The following is a 16769-nucleotide window of genomic DNA, read 5'->3' as shown; positions in this document are numbered from 1 at the left end:
CGTCCCTCCCCATCTGTACCGTGCCACCCACACTCACTTTCCAGGTGGCTGATTTGAGGTTCACAGTGCGCCCCCTGGTGGTCAGGGTGCTCTTCATGCGCAGGGAGAAGCTGCGCTCTGTCTTCACTTCCTTCTTCTTAGAGAAACCTGCGGAAGGTGAGGGGTCAAAAAAAAAACGTAAAGAAGTGGGCCAAGGAAAGAGAACAGGAGGGCAGGAACTGAGCTTCTTTTCCCACATGAAGCTGTGATTGGGGCACCCAGGTTAATAAAGGGTCAGCTTGTGCTAGCAGCTCTAAAAAGGGGAGGGGGGATTTTACTATTTGTAAGCTTCTGGGAGCTTACTATTCTGTCATTGTGCCGTTTTACATTCTAAACCACTGCCTACCAGATAATTTTACTTCACTGTCATTGGTTCTTATATCTGTACCATGTTGCATTCTGGGTCACTGCCGGTATGGCTCTGCTCAGCTATGTATGGCTTTGCTCACTGTGCTGGATTCCCTTAGGATTGGATCTTCTTGCAGTCCAAGGGACTCTCAAGAGTCTTCTCCATTGAGTGTTCCCTTCTCATTGGGTGGCCAAAGGATTTGAGCTTCAGCTTCAGCATCTGACCTTCCAGGGAACAGTCTGGGTTGATTTCCCTTAGGAGTGACTGATTGGATCTTCTTGCAGTCCAAGGGACTCTCAAGAGTCTTCTCCATTGAGTGTTCCCTTCTTATTGGGTGGCCAAAGGATTTGAGCTTCAGCATCTGACCTTCCAGGGAACAGTCTGGGTTGATTTCCCTTAGGAGTGACTGATTCGATCTTGCAGTCCAAGGGACTCTCAAGAGTCTTCTCCATTGGGTGTTCCCTTCTCATTGGGTGGCCAAAGGATTTGAGCTTCAGCTTCAGCATCTGACCTTCCAGGGAACAGTCTGGGTTGATTTCCCTTAGGAGTGACTGATTGGATCTTCTTGCAGTCCAAGGGACTCTCAAGTTACACTTTCCCAGATCAGGGGCTTCTGGGAAGGCAACCTAGGCTGCAACCAAACGGCTGCAATCTTGATGTCATTTTTGAAATAAAATAAAAAAAACCCTGCGATTTGAGAAGACAAAGCATTATTGCACGACTGCCTCCAAGGAGAGGCCCCACGCTGACAAGTTTGCACCAGTCCCACAGAAGGGGGCGCCCGGGCCCTTCCGCCTCCTCCCTGCCAACAACGGCTGGCTGCGTGCGGGACTCACCCTGCCTAGGGCTCAGTACATCTTGCAACTCTTCCTGGTCACAAGGATGAATGAAGTCAAAGACGCTGTGGCCGATGAGCTCCAGCTAGTGGAAGAAAAGGGGAAAATAAGAATCAGGGAGGCGGGGAGGTTGGAGGCAGCCCACCCTTTCCATCAAACGTGACGCCACATGCAAAAGCATGTGCCCACGGGAGACCATCTCTGCCAAGAGCCAGCCGATTGGTCGGGGCATTCTCGGAGGCGGCCAATCAGGAATCCCGCCCACCCCTTCTGTTCCCTTTCCCCCGTCTTCCCACGTATGTCATTAAGAACTTTAAAGCCGAGTCACATATCAGGAAGAAAGCGTCGTCCTCCAAAGGCATTTGAGAGGCAGCAGAGAAGAATGCTTTTCGGTTACAAAAGGGGAAAAAAAAAATATTTTGCAGAAACACTTAAGCCGGCACGTTGGAAGCAAATATAATGACTCCGTTTCAAAGGGAAAAGAGGGCTTTGGTGAATTCTGAAGTGTAAATTGGAGGCATTTAAGCCTCCCCCTGGCGATGCAATTTTCCTCGGAGGGAAGAATTATCGTTCCCCCAAAAAATAAATAAATTGCGGCCGCCGTGTTTTAAATTCTCCGGTAGAAGAAAAAGGGTCAATTAAGAAATCAATTTGGTGTTTTTTTTGGGGGGGGGGATTAATAAGTCTCTCTGAAACACAAAAAGAAAATTGCCAGCACCACTGAACAAGACTGAAAAAGCTTTTTGTATTTTGTTTTTTTTTTAAATTTGGAAAAGTGTCCAGTGCTCAGAAATAATGAAAGTTTTGCCACAAGTGACTTTCAAATAGAGACCAACTCTGCATTTAATACCATTTTTTAAAAGGGGCGGGGGCTTCTAGGTGCAATATTCTACTACTTTTGGAGACGGACCATGATCCAAATTACCTATTAAGAACGTAAGAAGAGCCCTGCTGGATTTGACCCAATAGTCCAGGGGTGGCCAACGGTAGCTCTCCAGATGTTTTTTGCCTACAACTCCCATCGGCCCCAGCCATTGGCCATGCTGGCTGGGGCTGATAGGAGTTGTAGGCAAAAAAAACATCTGGAGAGCTACCGTTGGCCACCCCTGCAATAGTCCATCTAGTCCAGCATCTAGTTTGAAAGAACGGCCATGCTATCAAGTTAACTCTCCATGCTAGCAAATTATGATGTCTGTAAAATAGTACACATAGCATGTAAAATAGTTTAGGGGACAAATACTGAGAGAATTTTGGAAAGCCTGGCAACCATACTGAAGTCACATGCTCATATAACATCGTCACCGCTCTTTGGGGAAATTGTTTGTAGCTGTAGTTAAGTGTCTGTTACACTGGTGTTGTCAAAAAGCTGTTGAGCAAAACACTGAAGTTCTTATAAAACTGTAAAGAATTGTATACTATTTTGCAGACATAATAATTGTCTAGCATGGCGAGTGTACTTGATAGTACGGTTCTGTTACCCCTGGGGTTCCAGTATTTGTTATTGTTGTCACAGAGTGGCCAAACAGTTCCCCGGAGGGCCAACAACAGGGCAGAGAGGCCGAGGCCTTCATAAGAACATCAGAAGAGCCCTGCTGGAAGACCAGTGGTTCATCTAGTCCAGCCTCCTGCCTCACACAGTGGCCAACCAGTTCCCCTGGAGGGCCAACAACAGGGCAGAGAGGCTGAGGCCTTCCTAAGAACCTCAGAAGAGCCCTGCTGGAAGACCAGTGGTTCATCTAGTCCAGCCTCCTGTCTCACACAGTGGCCAACCAGTTCCTCTGGAGAGCCAACAACAGGGCAGAGAGACCGAGGCCTTCATAAGAACATCAGAAGAGCCCTGCTGGAAGACCAGTGGTTCATCTAGTCCAGCCTCCTGTCTCACACAGTGGCCAACCAGTTCCTCTGGAGAGCCAACAACAGGGCAGAGAGGCCAAGGCCTTCATAAGAACATCAGAAGAGCCCTGCTTGATTAGACCAGTGAGGGTCCATCTAGTCCAGCATCCATCCTCACATAGTGGCCAACCAGTTCCTCTGGAGGGCCAACAACAGGGCAGAGAGGCCGAGGCCTTCATAAGAACATCAGAAGAGCCCTGCTGGATCAGACCAGGGAGGGTCCATCTAGTCCAGCATCCCGTCTCACACAGTGGCCAACCAGTTCCTCTGGAGGTCAGACAACAGGGCAGAGAGGCTGAGGCCTTCCCCTGAGAAGAACCTCAGAAGAGCCCTGCTGTGTCAGACCAGTGAGGCTCCGTCTAGTCCAGCCTCCTGTCTCACACAGTGGCCAACCAGTTCCTCTGGACAGCCAACAACAGGGCAGAGAGGCCAAGGCCTTCATAAGAACATCAGAAGAGCCCTGCTGGAAGACCAGTGGTTCATCTAGTCCAGCCTCCTGTCTCACACAGTGGCCAACCAGTTCCTCTGGAGAGCCAACAACAGGGCAGAGAGGCTGAGGCCTTCATAAGAACATCAGAAGAGCCCTGCCGGAAGACCAGTGGTTCATCTAGTCCAGCCTCCTGTCTCACACAGTGGCCAACCAGTTCCTCTGGAGAGCCAACAACAGGGCAGAGAGGCCAAGGCCTTCATAAGAACATCAGAAGAGCCCTGCTTGATTAGACCAGTGAGGGTCCATCTAGTCCAGCATCCATCCTCACATAGTGGCCAACCAGTTCCTCTGGAGGGCCAACAACAGGGCAGAGAGGCCGAGGCCTTCATAAGAACATCAGAAGAGCCCTGCTGGATCAGACCAGGGAGGGTCCATCTAGTCCAGCATCCCGTCTCACACAGTGGCCAACCAGTTCCTCTGGAGGTCAGACAACAGGGCAGAGAGGCTGAGGCCTTCCCCTGAGAAGAACCTCAGAAGAGCCCTGCTGTGTCAGACCAGTGAGGCTCCGTCTAGTCCAGCCTCCTGTCTCACACAGTGGCCAACCAGTTCCTCTGGATAGCCAACAACAGGGCAGAGAGGCCGAGGCCTTCATAAGAACATCAGAAGAGCCCTGCTGGAAGACCAGTGGTTCATCTAGTCCAGCCTCCTGTCTCACACAGTGGCCAACCAGTTCCTCTGGAGAGCCAACAACAGGGCAGAGAGGCCAAGGCCTTCATAAGAACATCAGAAGAGCCCTGCTTGATTAGACCAGTGAGGGTCCATCTAGTCCAGCATCCATCCTCACATAGTGGCCAACCAGTTCCTCTGGACAGCCAACAGCAGGGCATAGAAGCCGAGGCCATCCCCTGATATGAACATAGATGAGTCTTGCTGCATCAGACGAGTGGGGGTCCACCTAGTCTCACAGTGGCCAGTAAGTTTCTCTGGAGGGCCAACAACAGGTCATAGAGACTGAGACCTTCATAAGAACACCAGAAGAGCCTTGCTGGATTAGACCAGTGAGAGCTCATCTAGTCCAGCCTCCTGTCTCACACAGGGGGCCACCCAGTTCCTCAGGAGGGTCAACAACAGGGCATAGAGACTGAGGCCTTCATAAGAACACCAGAAGAGCCCTGCTGGATCAGACCAGGGGTCCAGATAGTCCAGCATCCTGTCTCACAACTGGCTCTCTTGAGGTCCAACAAATAGGGCAGAGAGGCAGAGGTCTACCACCAATGTTACCTGCTGATTCTGGGATTCAGAGGTTTAGTGCCTCTGAATGTGGAGGTTCCTCTAAGTCACCATGGCTAGTATACTTATTTGCCACGGACCTATCTAATCCCCTTTTAAGGGCATCTATGCCTGCAGCCATCAATACAGGCTCCGGCAGTAAATTCCACCTTTTAATCACTCTCTGTGTAAAGTCGTATTTCCTTTTGTCCATTCTGAACCTACTGCCATCAGCGTCACTGGCTGTCAAGTTCTAGTATTTTGGGAGAGGGAGAAAAAGTTCTCTTCATCAACTCTCTCCACCCCGTGCATAATTTTATAAATCTCACTCATTCCCCTCCCCCTTAGTTGTCTCTTCTCTAATAAGAACATAACATAAGAGAAGACAGGTGTTCCCTTCCCCATGCCCTGCTTGCTGCCCAAAATCTACCAGTCCTGGGGAAGTACCAGTATCATTGGCCCAGTTCTCTGGCTAAGGAATTTATAGAATACTGAGATGGCAAGGACTCATTTTACTGCACATTCTCAGGGGAAGACCACAGCTTCTCTGCCCTGTTGTTGGCCCTCCGGAGGAACTGGTTGGCCACTGTGTGAGACAGGAGGCTGGACTAGATGGACCCTCACTGGTCTGATCCAGCAGGGCTCTCCTGATGTTCGTCTCAGGTGAAGGCCTCAGCCTCTGCGCCTTGTTGCTGGCCCTCCAGAGGAACTGGCTGGCCCCTGTGCGAGGAGGCTGGACTAGACGGACCCTCACTGGTCTGACCCAGCAGGGCTCTTCTGATGCTCTTCTCAGGGGAAGGCGTTGACCTCTCTGCCCTGTTCTAGGCCCTCCAGAGGAACTGGTTGGCCACTGTGTGAGACAGGAGGCTGGACAAGATGGACCCTCCCTGGTCTGATCCAGCAGGGCTCTTCTGATGCTCTTCTCAGGGGAAGACCTCGGCCTCTGTTGCTGGCACTCCAGGGAACTGGTTGGCCACTGGGTGAGACAAGATGCTGGACTAGATGGACTACTGGTCTGATCCAGCAGGGCTCTTCTGATGTTCTTATGAAGGCCTCAGCCTCCATGCCCTGTTGTTGGCCCTCCAGAGGAACTGGTTGGCCACTGTGTGAGACAGGAGGCTTGACTAGATGGACCCTGCCTGGTCTGATCCAGCAGGGCTCTTCTGATGTTCTTCTCAGGGGAAGGCCTTAGCCTCTCTGTCCAGTTGCTGGCCCTCCAGAGGAACTGGTTGGCCACTTTGTGAGGCAGGAGGCTGGGCTAGATGGACCACTGCTCTGACCCAGCAGGGCTCTTCTGGTGTTCTTAAGAGGAACGGTAAGGTAGGCCGCCTCTGTTCAAAGCCACAAGTGCCACTGGTACAGCAGCAGTGCTCCAGCCCAGCATCCCCCACCCCCCTAGGCGCACAGCCCTCAAGCTGCTGTGAGTCCAAATCCAGCATCTCCTCACTGCCTCCTGCCCCAGTCGCATCTTTCCCACCAATCTGACAGAACCGTAAAAGAGTCAAGAAGTGGAAACTCGCTCTTCCCTCCGTCCACCCCGCAAGGCTGTCCCAAAGCAGCCCCTCACCTGACTCAGGCCCAGGTGTTTGTTGACGTTCTCGGAGAGGTAGATCATGTCACCCTCCTCCGTCAGGACCATGAGGAAGCCGTCCAGGGCCTTCAGGTAATAGGCGTCCACCTGCTCCTCCGCTTCCACTTCGTTCTTCCAGTCTCCTGCAACAAAGCAGCAGAAGAAAGCTGCTGTGAGGAAATGCAGGAGTTTGGTGTAGTGGTTAAGTGTGCGGACTCTTATCTGAGAGAACCGGGCTTGATTCCCCACTCCTCCACTTGCACCTGCTGGAATGGCCTTGGGTCAGCCGTAGCTCTGGCAGAGGTTGTCTTTAAAAGGGCAGACTCTTATCTGGGAGAACCAGGTTTGATTCCTCCACTCCTCCACTTGCACCTGCTGGAATGGCCTTGGGTCAGCCGTAGCTCTGGCAGAGGTTGTCCTTGAAAGGGCAGCTTCTGGGAGGGCCCTCTCAGGGTGTCTGTTGTGGGGGAAGGAGATAAAGGAGATTGTAGGCCGCTTTGAGACTCTGTCCTTGAAAGGGCAGCTTCTGGGAGACCTCTCTCAGCCCCACCCACCTCACAGGGTGTCTGTTGTAGGGGGAGAAGACATAGGCGATTGTAAGCCGCTCTGAGTCTCTGATTCAGGGAGAAGGGCGGGGTATAAATCTGCAATCTTCTTCTTCTCGAACTGGCCTTGGACTCCAGGATGTAGTTTGGGAATGGGGGTGGAGTAAGATGTGGCCCTGAATCATAGGATCACAGAGTTGGAAGGGACCTCCAAGGTCATCTAGTCCAACCCCCTGCACAAGGCAGGAAATTCACAAATACCTCCCCCTAAAATCACAGGATCAGCATTGCTGTCAGATGGCCACCTCGCCTCTGTTTACAAACCTCCAAGGAAAGAACCCCACCACCTCCCAAGGAGGAAGCCTGCTGAAATGAGGAAGGCTGTAGACTTATACCCCGCCCTTCTCTCTGAACTCAGAGACTCAGAGCGGCTTACAATCTCCTATATCTTCTCCCCCCACAACAGATACCCTGTGAGGTGGGTGGGGCTGAGAGGGCTCTCACAGCAGCTGCCCTTTCAAGGACAACTCCTATGAGAGCTATGGCTGACCCAAGGCCGTTCCAGCAGCTGCAAGTGGAGGAGCAGGGAATCAAACCCAGTTCTCCCAGATAAGAGTCTGCCCTTTCAAGGACAACTCCTGCAAGAGCTATGGCTGACCCAAGACCATTCCAGCAGCTGCAAGTGAAGGAGTGAGGGAATCAAACCCGGTTCTCCCAGATAAGAGTCCGAGCACTTCACCACCACACCAACACTGGTTCTCTCTGGAACCACTCTCTCAGGAAGTTCCTAATGAAGCTTTTACACCCAGGTTTTACACACTAGAAAGGCTGCAAGAAGGTCCCCCAGCCCCATCTCTAAGAGGACAAGCCAGTCCTTACCGGAGGTCAGCAGCTTGTGCATCCGCAGGTAGCTGATGGTCAGGCGCATGATGGAGGCCTTGTCCAGGTGGGCGCTGACCCCCCGGGCAAAAGGCAACGTGTGGGCCAGCTGATAGAACACTTCCGTCTCTTTGCTGCGGCGGCATCGTGCTGCGTCCCGCGACTTCTCCTTCCGGATCTCTGTGGTGGATCTGTGTGGGAGGAGAGGGCACGGGTCAAAGCCGACATCTGTGTAAGCATCTCAAGAGCAGGCTTAGCCATTAGGGGTCCCACCAAACCAGCTGCTGACGCACCTCACTTCTGAAGCCACCCTTCGGAGAAGAATTGATCGTGCCCACTCTAAGAGGCTAATGGCTCCCCCGAGGGGATTGGTTGATTGCCAGAATTCACCCAAAGGGTGATTAGAATCATAGAATCCTAGAGCTGAAAGGGACCTCCAGGGTCATCTAGTCCAACCCCCTGCACAATGCAGGAAACTCACAAACACCTCCCCTTAAATTCACAGGATAGAATCCTAGAATCCTAGAGTTGGAAGGGACCTCCAGGGTCATCTAGTCCAACCCCCAGAACAATGCAGGAGACTCACAAACACCTCCCCCTAAATTCACAAGATAGAATCCTAGAATCCTAGAGTTGGAAGGGACCTCCAGGGTCATCTAGTCCAACCTCCTGCACAATGCAGGAAACTCACAAATACCTCCCCCTAAATTCACAGGATCCTCATTGCTGTTGGATGGCCATCTAGCCTCTGTTGAAGAACCTCCAAGGAAGGAGAACCCACCACCGCCCAAGGAGGAAGCCTGTTAGAATCATAGAAGAGTTGGAAGGAACCTCCAGGATCATCTAGTCCAACCCCCTGCACAATGCAGGAAGCTCACAAAGACCTCCCCCTAAATTCACAGGATCTTCATTGCTGTCAAATGGCCATCGAGCCTCTGTTGAAAAACCTCCAAGGAAGGAGAACCCACCACCTCCCAAGGAGGAAGCCTGTTAGAATCATAGAAGAGTTGGAAAGAACCTCCAGGGTCATCTAATCCAACCCCCTGCACAATGCAGGAAACTCACAAATTCCTCCCCCTAAATTCACAGGATCCTCATTGCTGTCGGATGGCCATTTAGCCTCTGTTGAAAAACCTCCAAGGAAGGAGAGCCCACCACTTCCCGAGGAAGCCTGTTCCACTGAGGAATTGCTCTAACGGTCAAGAAGTTCTTCCTAATGTTGAGCCAGAAACAATTCTGATTTAATTTCAACCCATTGGTTCTGGTCCTACCTTCCGGGGCCACAGTAAAGAATTCCACACCATCCGCTATAATGACAGCCCTTCAAGTACTTGAAGATGGTGATCCTATCACCTCTCAGCCACCTCCTCTCCATGGAGCATGGAATTCACTGCCATAGGAGGTTGTGATAGCTACATGCCTAGATGGCTTCAAGAGGGGACTGGATAAACATCTGGAGCAGAGGTCCATCAGTGGCTATTAGCCACAGGATATAGATGGAACCCTCTGTGTGGGACAGTGATGCTCTGGGTCCATGGGGAGGGGCACATTGGGAGAACTTCTAGTGTCCCGGCCCCAGCTCTGGCTGACCCAAGCCCATTCCAGCAGGTGCGTGTGGAGGAGTGGGGAATCAAACCCAGTTCTCCCTGATAAGAGCCCGCGCACTGAACCACTACACCAAACTGGCTCCTACTGTCTGGCTGCACTTCCTGTGGCAGCCATTTTGTGGCTCTGTCCACTGCCCTGGATCAGAATTCCAAATGCTTTCACAGGCTCAAAAAGGCTGAGGAATTCGAACACAGGACATAGATTGCTGGCATGGCAAAAATGGCTCTCCTTTTCTACCCGAGTCCTAGTTTTATTCCCTCAATATTCCCTCAAGCGTTTCCTTCAATTAAACAAAGAAACGACTCGGAGAGTGAGATAACTTTTGATCTATTCTCCTCAAAGGCCAAGCTATAAATTACAATAAGCCCTTGTAGCGTTGTTCGGTTTCGGACTCAAAAGGGAAGAGGCTTGGATGACGAAACGCACACCACCCCCACGTTAGGAATTCTCTGGTTGTGGAAGGGTGGCATTTCAAGCAGAAGAGGGTTTGCCTGCATGCAAATGTATGCACAAACAGCCAGGTAGTAACAGAATCACAGCACGCAACGCCCACTGATCTCTCCCAAAGCCCTCGCCCTCCCCACTTACAAATTATAATTTTATAATTTAAACCGCTTTAAAAGAAAGATTCATGGAAGATAGGTCTATCAGGGGCTACTAGCCATGTAACTGAGGGAAACCTCCACATTCAGAGGCACTAAACCTCTGAATCCCAGAGCCAGGAGGAAACACCAGGGGAAGGCCTCGGCCTCTCTGCCCTGTTGTTGGACTTCCAGAGGAATTGGTTGGCTGCTGTGTGAAACAGGAGGCTGGACTGGACGGACCCTCCCTGGTCTGATCCAGCAGGGCTCTTCTGATGTTCTTATGAAGGCCCTTCAGAGGAACTGGTTGGCCACTGTGTGAGGCAGGAGGCTGGACTAGACGGACCCTCACTGGTCTGATCCAGCAGGGCTCTTCTGAGGTTCTTATGAAGGCCTCAGCCTCTCTGCCCTGTTGCTGGCCCTCCAGAGGAACTGGTTGGCCACTGTGTGAGACAGGAGGCTGGACTAGATGGCTCCTCACTGGTCTGATCCAGCAGGGCTCTTCTGATGTTCTTCTCAGGGGAAGGCCTCAGCCTCCCTGCCCTGTTGTTGGACCTCCAGAGGAACTGGTTGGCCACTGTGTGAGGCAGAAGGCTGGACTAGATGGACCCTCACTGGTCTGACCCAGCAGGGCTCTTCTGATGCTCTTCTCAGGGGAAGGCCTCAGCCTCCCTGCCCTGTTGTTGGACCTCCAGAGGAACTGGTTGGCCACTGAGTGAGACAGGAGGCTGGACTAGATGGACCCTCACTGGTCTGATCCAGCAGGGCTCTTCTGATGTTCTTATGAAGGCCTTGGCCTCTCTGCCCTGTTGTTGGCCCTTCAGAGGAACTGGTTGGCCACTCTGTGAGGCAGGAGGCTGGACTAGATGGACCCTCCCTGGTCTGATCCAGCAGGGCTCTTCTTATGTTCTTATGAAGGCCTCAGCCTCTATGCCCTGTTGTTTGCCCTCCAGAGGCCACTGTGTGAGACAGGAAGTTGGACTAGATGGACCCTCACTGGTCTGATCCAGCAGGGCTCTTCTGATGTTCTTATGAAGGCCTTGGCCTCTCTACCCTGTTGTTGGCCCTTCAGAGGAACTGGTTGGCCACTGTGTGAGGCAGGAGGCTGGACTAGATGGACCCTCCCTGGTCTGATTCAGCAGGGCTCTGCTTATGTTCTTATGAAGGCCTCAGCCTCTATGCCCTGTTGTTGGCCCTCCAGAGGCCACTGTGTGAGACAGGAGCCTGGACTAGATGGACCCTCACTGGTCTGATCCAGCAGGGCTCTTCTGATGTTCTTATGAAGGCCTCAGCCTCTCTGCCCTGATGTTGGCCCTTCAGAGGAACTGGTTGGCCACTGTATGAGGCAGGAGGCTGGACTAGACGGACCCCCACTGGTCTGATCCAGCAAGACTCTTCTATATTCATATCAGGGGATGGCCTCGGCCTCTATGCCCTGTTGTTGGCTGTCCAGAGGAACTGATTGGCCCCCATGTGAGACAGGATGCTGGGCTAATTTTATTGTATTGTTTCTAATTTTAAATAGTAGGTTTTTATTGTTGTTCAGCTTATGTTGTCATCCGCCCTGAGCCCATTTACAGGAAAAGGCGGCATATAAGCCTACTAAATCGATAGATGGACCCCTGGTCTGATCCAGCAGAACTCTTCTTCTTATCCTACTCTTTTCACAAGCTCCAGCCTTGTATACACCCTTTTCCCATCTCCTTCCACTTGCTACTAAAACACTGGAAGGCAGGGTTGGGCGAGAAAAAGAGTGATTGCCTAAGCAAGAATTCGAACCCACATCTCCCTGGTTTATGCCGGTCGTTCTAACTGCTGCCCCACACTCGCTTTCTTTTGGAAGGTTCTTACATGCAAAACCAGACACCCACCCGGAGCCTGAATACCCAGTGACAAAGGCACATTGTCCGCCCGCCCTTCATGGAGGACTGTAATTTGCATGGAGTCTCATCTGGAAAAGCAGACTGTTAAGTGGAACAATTAAACGAATGAAGCAAAACCAGGCCTCATCTTGGGCAAGAGCTCACAGGACCAGAGCTCTGAAACCTTTAGATTTGATTGTGCTTTCTTTCTTACTCCCCGCCCCCTCAAAAAAAAAATACTTATTTCTTTGCTCCATTTTTCAAGCCCCCTGTGAGAATTTTGCTGAACTCTAAGATCTGACAAAGAGCCCCGTGGTACAGAGTGGTAAAGCTGCAGTCCTGCAATCCGAGCTCTCTGCTCATGACCTGAGTTCGATCCCGGCGGCAGCTGGGTTCAGGTAGCTGGCTCCAGGTTGACTCAGCCTTCCAGTCTTCCGAGGTCGGTCAAATGAGTACCCAGCTTGCTGGGGGGCGGGGAAGTGTAGATGACTGGGGAAGGCAATGGCAAACCACCCCGTAAAAAGTCTGCCATGAAAACGTGATGCGACGTCATCCCCAGACTCACAAACAACTGGTGTTTGCGCAGGGGGCTACCTTTACCTTTTTTTTAAAGATCTGACAAACTTGCTAATATTTTTCCCCATAAAAAAACGGGAAAATAACCAAAACATATCAAGCAGACAGGTGGAAATCTTCCTTATGCCACTGTGGCTGCATAGGAGAAAGTAATTTAAAAAGTATGAGGGGAGTCAGGTTTTATGATGACAACTATAATTCAAGGTGCATTGTAAGGTAGATAATTCAGTACACCTTCCAGTGATGTCAGGGCTTGCGGCATAGCAAACGAGTTGTGTTTATGAGCTCCAGCACCTCTTTTTCTACAAAACGACCCCCGAGCAAAACCAGATGAACACACCCGCCCACAACACCCATCTACAGCCCCTTCTATCACACACGTCTCCTGCTATTCCTCCATCAGGGCAATATAGGGAGTTTTTCCACATTTATCCTTACACTAATCCTTTGGGGCAGACCAAGAAAGAGAGACGTAACCTCAGCCCAGCCAGCAAGTTAGCTTGGCAAAGCTGGGATTTCAGCCTGGGGTTTCCAGCCCAACTCTATCCACGACACTGCACTCAGGGTCAGCTCTGTGAATTCCACCTGGAATTTAACCCTCCCAGGGGCTCCATGCAAAAGATTAACAGTCTTGGCCTACCCCCTGGATCCATCCCCATCCACATTGGCCCCAATGGTATAAAGCAGGGGTGGCCAGATTTGCATAAGGTAAGAGTCACATAGAATAAACAAAGAGCCACAAGACATCAGGAGTTTGAGAGCCACCAGATAGTAAGGCAGGCAGGCAAATAGATGGGGGAGGGAGGGAGAGATGGAAAGAAAGCCACTTTAAATTCATTATTCAAGCCACCAGCTGACTTGGCTTGCAGAAGTGATTTTGGTGTAGCGGTTAAGTGTGCAGACTCTTATCTGGGAGAACCGGGTTTGATTCCCCACTCCTCCACTTGCACCTGCTGGCATGGCCTTGGGTCAGCCATAGCTCTGGCAGAGGTTGTCCTTGAAAGGGCAGCTGCTGTGAGAGCCCTCCCCAGCCCCACCCACCTCACAGGGTGTCTGTTGTGGGGGAGGAAGATAAAGGAGATTGTGAGCCGCTCTGAGACTCTTCGGAGTGGAGGGCGGGATATAAATCCAATATCTTCTTCTTCTTCTTCTTTAAAAACAGACATGGTTTCTCCAAGCCAGCCAACACGCAATGGGGGCTTCGAGAGCCACATGTGGCCCACCCTGGTGTACAGTAAACTGTGCAAACAACATCCACCAACAGGTACAGATCTCAGCCAGGCAGTTAATATTAAACACGCCCTTTCCGCAACAGCATATCCCTCCCTTGAGAAGCGCCCCACAACCCACATATACTGTTTCCACAACTGAGAAACAGAATCATCACACCAAAGGAACACACACCGCTTGCTTACAAAACAGAGCGTCTCTCGACAGGCTGGCACATGGCGAACGTTCTTCTCCACTCCCGGTCTTCCCTCGACAGACCCACACCAACAGAAGTCCTGCCTAAAAACCTGTTGTGTTTTTTTTTACAAAAATGAAATGAACATCTTGGGCTTTCCTACAACGAGACTTCCCTATCAGGCTGCCAACTTCCCACGATGACCGCAGGGAAATAAGAACATAAGAGAAGCCATGTTGCATCAGGCCAATGGCCCATCCAGTCCAACACTCTGTGTCACACAGTGGCCAATACACACACACACACACACACACCATGGCTAAAAGCCACTGATGGACCTCTGCTCCAGATATTTATCCGATCCCCTCTTGAAGCTGGCTATGCTGGCAGCCGTCAGGACCTCCTGTGGCAGTGAATTCCACGTGTTAATCACCCTTTGGGGGAAGAAGGACTTCCTTTTATTCGCTCTAATCCAACTGCTCAGCAATTTCACTGAATGCCCACGAGTTCTTGTATTGTGAGAAAGGAAGAAAAGGACTTCTTTCTCTACTTTCTCCATCCCATGCATAATCTTGTCAACCTCTATCACGTCACCCCGCAGTCAACGTTTCTTCAAGCTAAAGAGCCCCAGGCATTTTAACCTTTCTTCATAGGGAAAGTGTTCCAAACCTTGAATCATTCTAGTTGCCCTTTTCTGCACTTTTTCCAATGCTATAATATCCTTTTTGAGGTGTGGAGACCAGAATTGTACACAGTATTCCAAATGAGACTGCACCATCGATTTATACAGGGGCATTATGATACTGGCTGATTTGTTTTCAAATCCCTTCCTAATAATTCCCAGCATGGCGTTGGCCTTTTTTATTGCAGACAGGAGGAAAGAAACCCATATAGAGACAAGGAAGAGATGCGCATAGATTAAAGGTCGGGGTGAGAAAAGCCCAAGACGATAAAAGGTCCCATTCCACAATCAAAAGCTACCTACGTCCTGGATTATACTCAGTGGTGGCTGACTATTTTGAACTATTTTGGCTGCGCATGCTAGTTAATCCTTGCCCCTCCCCCCCAATATCTCCCCCACCCACCCATCATCAATTTCAAATCTCTTTCCTGCACCCCAAATATACTGCTCCATCCTGCACCGTTTAGGTGGAGTAAAATCTATCTCAGGTCTTTCCACAGCGTTCCCCTCTAGTTCAACTGCCCTCTCTGGTTCCATAACCCAGTTTCAGCGACTCTCCTGTTTTGCTCTGTTCCAGGCACCCACGCCTTCCAAAGTTACATCCTCTGAACTGACCCAAGAGAACCCCACTGGACCATCACTTTACAGATGTCACAGATCAAAAAGAAACAACCCCCAAAAAGAGAGGTGTTTGACCCCTGAGAGAACAGTGCGCTTACAGATTTGCCCGAGATCCAGAGAACCCACACAAACAAGCAACCTTGAAGTTCTGAAGGATCTTAAAAAGAGAGAATCGGCCCCGTCAAACGGATGCTTGTACTATCCGGCCAGATCCGCCTTGCAAGCACGCATGCCCCGAACACAACGAGCAGCATAAAACGTGAGCCCTGAGCCGCTCTTCAAACTGTTCCCCGCAAAAACAAAGCCGCAGAGAGCTCTGTGGATCTTGTGCAACTCTGGAATCGGAACTCGTGCCCCGCAGCGTGAAAGAACGGCGTGTAAACAGATCGCATGCGCCAACACCACTGCGTTCCGTCCTGAAATTTCCATCCTTGCCTGCACCCAGCTCCATCTTCCTCTCATGCGCCCAAAGCACCGTTGCCCTCACCTGTACCATCTCCTGCCCCTCCGCTTCTTCCGCCACCACCGCATGCCCTGGGCGCTCCCGCCGGTTCGCTCCCCAAGAAGAACAAGCGGGGCTTTCAGCTCCCCATGCCTCCTCCTGCATGCTTCCACCGTCCCGCCCCGCCTCCCGGCTCCGCTGGTCCCATTAAGGGTACAGCCTGTTCCATTTCTGTCTCTTGGCTCCCTGCCCGGGGCTCCGGGCTGCTGAGAACAAGCTGTTTTGCCACTGGGTAGCGCAGTGCCTTATCTCCTCTCCTTTGACTCATAGGGAAGAGGGGTCACGGAGGAGCCATGGCCAGTGGCCAGGTAAGGCACAGGGCACCCGACGCGGCCGGCGGCAAGTGGATCCTCATGCATGGTCACGTGGGGCGCAAAGCGGCAGCGCCGCTGGGCACGGAAGTGACCGCAACCCAAACATCAGCTTGCCAAGCAGGAGGAGAAAGGGAAGATCTTCCCGGCCCTCGGCAGAGTGGCAAAGGGCTCACCGGAACCCAGAACCCCTTCAGGGTTTCCAAGAAGTGGCTGTTTTGAAAGTGTCATGCTTTCCAGGAAGTGGAACTTTTTGACAGTATTCCCAGGGGCTAGCTACAGCAGGGATAGCCAAACTGAGGCTTGGGTTGCTCTTTCGTATTGTGTGGCTCTTGAAGCCCCCACCGCCCCATCAGCAGGCTTGGAGAAGGCATTTAAAGTTAAAGCTGCTTTCTTTTCACCTCTCCCTCCCTCGTCCCATCTATTTTCTTAGCTCCCCTCCCCTCCCTCCTGTCCTCTGGCTCTCAAACATCTGATGTTCATGTTTTGCAGCTCTCTAACATCTGATGTTTATTCTATGTGGCTCTTAGGTTAAGCAAGTTTGGCCACCACTGAGTTAGAGGTTATGCATGTAATGCCCTTTCTTTCTTTCTTTCTTTCTTTCTTTCTTTCTTTCTTTCTTTCTTTCTTTCTTTCTTTCTTTCTTTCTTTCTTTCTTTCTTTCTTTCCTCTCTTTCTCTCTCTCTCTCTTTCTCTCTCTCTTTCTTTCTTTGGAAGCATCTTTGGAGAGGGAGCTAGAGATGGAAGAAGTGAAGGACCCAAAGGGGCACACCACCTTTCCTATCCCAGGAGCGTCCCCTGCTTCCCCCAC

The 16769-nt window shown here is 51.3% G+C and overlaps 1 protein-coding gene across 3 annotated transcripts in view; it reads right to left on the bottom strand.

Annotated features, from left to right (window-relative positions):
* HIF3A (hypoxia inducible factor 3 subunit alpha) overlaps positions 1 to 16769 on the bottom strand; it is a 75132-nt gene that overhangs the window by 30017 nt on the left and 28346 nt on the right. For 2 of the 3 annotated variants that reach the window (XM_060257525.1, XM_060257526.1), the window contains exons 2-5: positions 7811 to 8001; positions 6384 to 6529; positions 1225 to 1309; positions 38 to 147 (exon numbers count right to left, since the gene is read on the bottom strand). In XM_060257525.1, the coding sequence (XP_060113508.1) occupies positions 38 to 147; positions 1225 to 1309; positions 6384 to 6529; positions 7811 to 8001 (532 nt within the window). Of the gene's footprint in view, positions 1 to 37; positions 148 to 1224; positions 1310 to 6383; positions 6530 to 7810; positions 8002 to 15632; positions 15774 to 16769 lie in introns of those variants that run through there. The other variant, XM_060257524.1, reaches the window with a different exon arrangement.

Source organism: Heteronotia binoei, chromosome 17, assembly GCF_032191835.1.
Source record: "Heteronotia binoei isolate CCM8104 ecotype False Entrance Well chromosome 17, APGP_CSIRO_Hbin_v1, whole genome shotgun sequence".
Lineage (NCBI taxonomy): Eukaryota > Metazoa > Chordata > Lepidosauria > Squamata > Gekkonidae > Heteronotia > Heteronotia binoei.
This window is presented reverse-complemented; position numbering and strand designations above follow the sequence as displayed.